General features: G+C 42.9%; 1 protein-coding gene across 7 annotated transcripts in view; it reads left to right on the forward strand.

The window, feature by feature from the left end:
* Positions 1-880: 880 nt before the first annotated feature.
* bdnf (brain-derived neurotrophic factor) overlaps positions 881-3,889 on the forward strand; it is a 15,168-nt gene continuing 12,159 nt past the window's right edge. Inside the window, exons 1-3 of one of the 7 annotated variants that reach the window (XM_016672393.1) lie at positions 882-1,173; positions 2,709-2,827; positions 3,023-3,180. Coding sequence is in view for 2 of the 7 variants with exons in the window: in XM_016672388.1 (XP_016527874.1) it covers positions 2,127-2,180 (54 nt within the window). In the remaining 5 variants the exon portion in view is untranslated. The other 6 variants (XM_016672391.1, XM_016672392.1, XM_016672394.1 and 3 more) reach the window with 6 other exon arrangements.

Below are 3,889 nucleotides of genomic sequence, written 5' to 3' on the forward strand. Positions count from 1 at the left end.
AAGTTACCACGTCAGAAAAAAAAAGAAGAAAAAAAACGCAAAAAGGACCGAGAGTAGGATGATGGTAGGAGCCCGAGATGATGGTGACGAGAAACATACATCCTTATCATTTTATCGTGTGAGGTGATGAAGGAGTCCACACTCAGCTGGAATGTGTTACTTCTCTCTTATTTTACGTCTCTGCCTTTTAATGAGTAGTCCCCCACCAGTCTCCCCTGTGTGAAAAGCCTACAAGGAGTGACTTCAAGGATAATAAGCTGTGTGTCATTCTTATGCCCAGCACTTGTTGCAGACAAGGTGGACAGAAATCGTCATATTCTATAACAGGAAGATGATCACAAATATTAAAACGCCGTGCTAATTTTATCTGATTATGCCATCTTGTGTCTTTGAGGTAGAAATGTATTGAAACAAACGTGTGTTTTTGCTCAGAATCACCTACATTTGCCAATAGCTGTATAGCGGGCTCTGTCACTCAAGCTGGTGGAAACAAGTTGAGACAGGTACTGTGAAATAATAATGTAAAGTTAGGTCTTGACCCTTCTCAGTCTACACCTTTAGAAAGAAAAAAAAAGTGGGTGCCAGTGTGACACATCTGAGAGATTTCTGGTTACCTGGAGCTCTTTGATGATCCGTGGGAGAAAGTCCAAAGATTTCCATTTTGGTGCCATTGTCGCCTGGCAGAAGCAACACCCACATGCAGGTTCCCACGACGCGCCACTCAGTGCTGCGTGATTTCCATAAACTGTGACCAAAGAGTAATTTATATCGCAAGAATGACACTTTTCATACACACGCACAAACTCCACAAAGTTTGGGATGCTGACAAAGAGTCAAGCAAATATCACCTATTACTCATGTTACTTAGTACATTTGGGGCTTCACTTGCAAAGCACAGCGCTTCGTCACTGCATAACAATCAGATGGCTGAGTGTTGGCAGCGCAACTGATGGAATTTTACTGAAAACAGATTTCGCCTTTGAACTTCCACATATTCCTGATCGAAAAGTGTCATCCCTGGTTTTTTAAACGCCGTGGCCGCCTCTCTGCAGGGTCGTGGAGTTTGTTTATTTTTCTGAGGGACGTGGATTAACTTTTTGGATTTTTCTCATATTTGTCCGGAGGAAAGAGACAAAAAAAACATACGCAACACTCCCCGCAGTTATCGTCAATGTAAGTATTTGAGAGGCAGAGAGATGGGGTGGTAAAGGGTGGGTGTGGGGAGGGAGAAGAGGGGAGCTTGTTTTTGAGCAGCAACAAGTTCCTCAAGAACTTGACACGCAGACATAGGGGCGCTATAAATGTGTGTTTGTTTTGCGAAGTCCACCCCGCTGAGCATTGTTCGTGTTGGAAAAGATCTAAATGTCCACTGCGTATGCGTAATAGGCCCGTGGCCCTTCGCCAAAAACTGGGAGATATAATCTATAACACAAACAGGCGAATAAGTCAGAAGTTTTATGTCCGTCACTGCTCCTCGGTGCGGATTTAAAGCTTTAAAGGCACTAGTCGAGCGATCAGCCCGGGAAGAGAAAAAAGAAAAAAACAAAAAGAAAAAAAAAGAAGAAGAATCCCCTACAGTCTCCCCCATAAAACTTGTGCCGCCGTCGCTCATTTCAATCACGTAAGACCCCTAATGGCGTTGTCCGGGCGAGGGTGTTACGTATATCTCTACAAGCTTTTCTGACAAGCCGGGCGTCTTGTTGTTGTTTGTCTAAACTGTGGAGCCACCAAGGTGTTGCCTCAGAGAGTTTAAGCACGCCGATATTGCAAAGGGTTATTAGATTCATAAGTCAGCGAAGTGGTGGGCGATCTACTGAGCACAGCAGAAGTTCTCATATGATGACTTCAAACAAGACACATTACCTACCAGCATCTGTTGGAGTGAGTGGATATTAAGACACTTCTATCTCCAGGACAGCGTAGGGGAAAAAATGGTGAGTAGCAATGGAAACGCAGCAGCAGCAGATGATGGTGGTGGTGATCAGGGGATGATTACAAGTAAATAGTCGTGCTTGGTGTTTAGTCTGGCAGCGCATTGCTGGAAGGGTTGGACTCGGGGGCTACTTGACAAACTCAGCATCGAGAACCCATGTCTGCTGAGGCTGGTGTTGACAGAGCTTGTGTGAATGAGACTGTGTGGCATTTCTCTGCTCAGGATATGCCGGTTCAGTGAGAAAGGGGTAAGGAAATATTAGATTGGGTCTGCGCGCAATGTGTGGATGTGATCTCGGCTGCGTGTTGGCACCGATGGGGCTTTATGTTTAATGCATGCATGTATGTTCTTTTTGAGTGCGCCGAGATAAATAAGCAACATGTGCCACTTTACCTGTGACACTCGTCTTATACCAAGAAGGTGATGGGAACGATCGGGACTCGGTGTCAGTAATTTGGCGCTGAAAGTGGTGCTTTGTTTTTTTTTTTTTTTTTTGCACTGAACTGAACCGGCGTTTGTCATGATAGGTGCTCTAATCTGGAAGGAAATGTCCGACCAATGTGTGATCAAATATTAACAGGACTGGTTTGGCAAGGGGTGGGAAAATACACGTGACAAAGGGAAGCAGCATAGTTTTCTTCTTCTTCGTCTTCTTCTTTTTTTAAAAAAAAAAAAAGAGAGAAAAGCAGTTTAAAGTGGGCGCTCAAAACAAAAAAAAAAAGTATAGGTCTTTTCTTGGCCCCTCATAGTTACCCTGGCTGTGTTATGCTTTCAGCACGTTGGACAGAGGCACCGGAGTCGTGCATGGACTAAAACGCCGAGTGGACGCCAACTCTCTTTCTCTCTTTTCCCAACCCCCCTTTGCCAAACCTGGGATTGTTTTTTCAACTTTTGGTAAGCTCATTCTCAAGGATCCTTTTGGTCTCTAAATGGGAAAATAAACATGATTTTAAAGAGAGAGAAGCAAAAATAAATAAATATATATATAAATAAATAAATAGAAAAACAAGGGAGAAAAGAAAGAAGCGCTTGCTATTTTTTTTAAAAAAATAAACAACAAAGATCATAACTGTATTTTTTTTTTTGTAGCGCACTGTCAAAGTTGAAATGTTAGGGGCGTCTAGTCTTTTGCACAGCACATTCTCGGTACCTATAAGCCCCCCCACACTGCGTTAAACTTTGGGACATGCAAGTCTTGGTCGCGGAGATCTAACCACGCACATAGTGGTTGTCAGCCCCTTGTAAAGGTAAGAGCACAATCCATTGTTTTCATGTCAATCTTTATCTATTTTCTCATTATTCCTGTCGTCTTTGCGGGCTTCATCTCAAATTAAACTCCGACTTTAAAAAAAAAGAAGAAAGAAAAGAAAGAAACTACAGCATGCAGCCTTTCGCATTGGCTTGGATGTGTTAGTAATTGTGGACATTCAGTGACCGAAATAACTCCGAAATAAGACTCGATCCAGGTGACTAAATAACCAAACAAATTAATTAATTAATAATCTCTTCTTATTCTTCTCTCTACAATTGAACATTTCTTTAAAAAAAACAAAGAAAAGAAAAAAGAAAACGATCGGTGCCTGCAGGGGTGGAGGAAAAGAAAGAGAAAAAAAAGGTGGTGGTGTGCGTGTACTTAAACTGGGACTGCTTTTCGTGCGGAAAGGGAGCTTTTCGAAGCGTTTCTGGAGTTCCCGAACACTGCCTGCTGCAACATTATTTGCGTAATCGTTGCGTTGTGCCTAATCATGCTCCCAATATGGGACTTAAGACGCTGCAGTGATCCTTCCAGCACGAAGTGGAGTCAAGACGCAGGTGCATTTCATTCTAACATCCATCTGCGCTTATGTTTTTGTTGTTTTGGTCTGCTGCATTCATGTTTTGCCTTCATATCAAACCCTCTGGATTTTGTTATCAACCAAAAATAGCCCTACTCTTTATCCCCCCCCCCAGCTATCC

Source organism: Poecilia formosa, unplaced genomic scaffold (assembly GCF_000485575.1).
Source record: "Poecilia formosa unplaced genomic scaffold, Poecilia_formosa-5.1.2 Scaffold60, whole genome shotgun sequence".
NCBI classification, from domain to species: Eukaryota; Metazoa; Chordata; class Actinopteri; order Cyprinodontiformes; family Poeciliidae; genus Poecilia; species Poecilia formosa.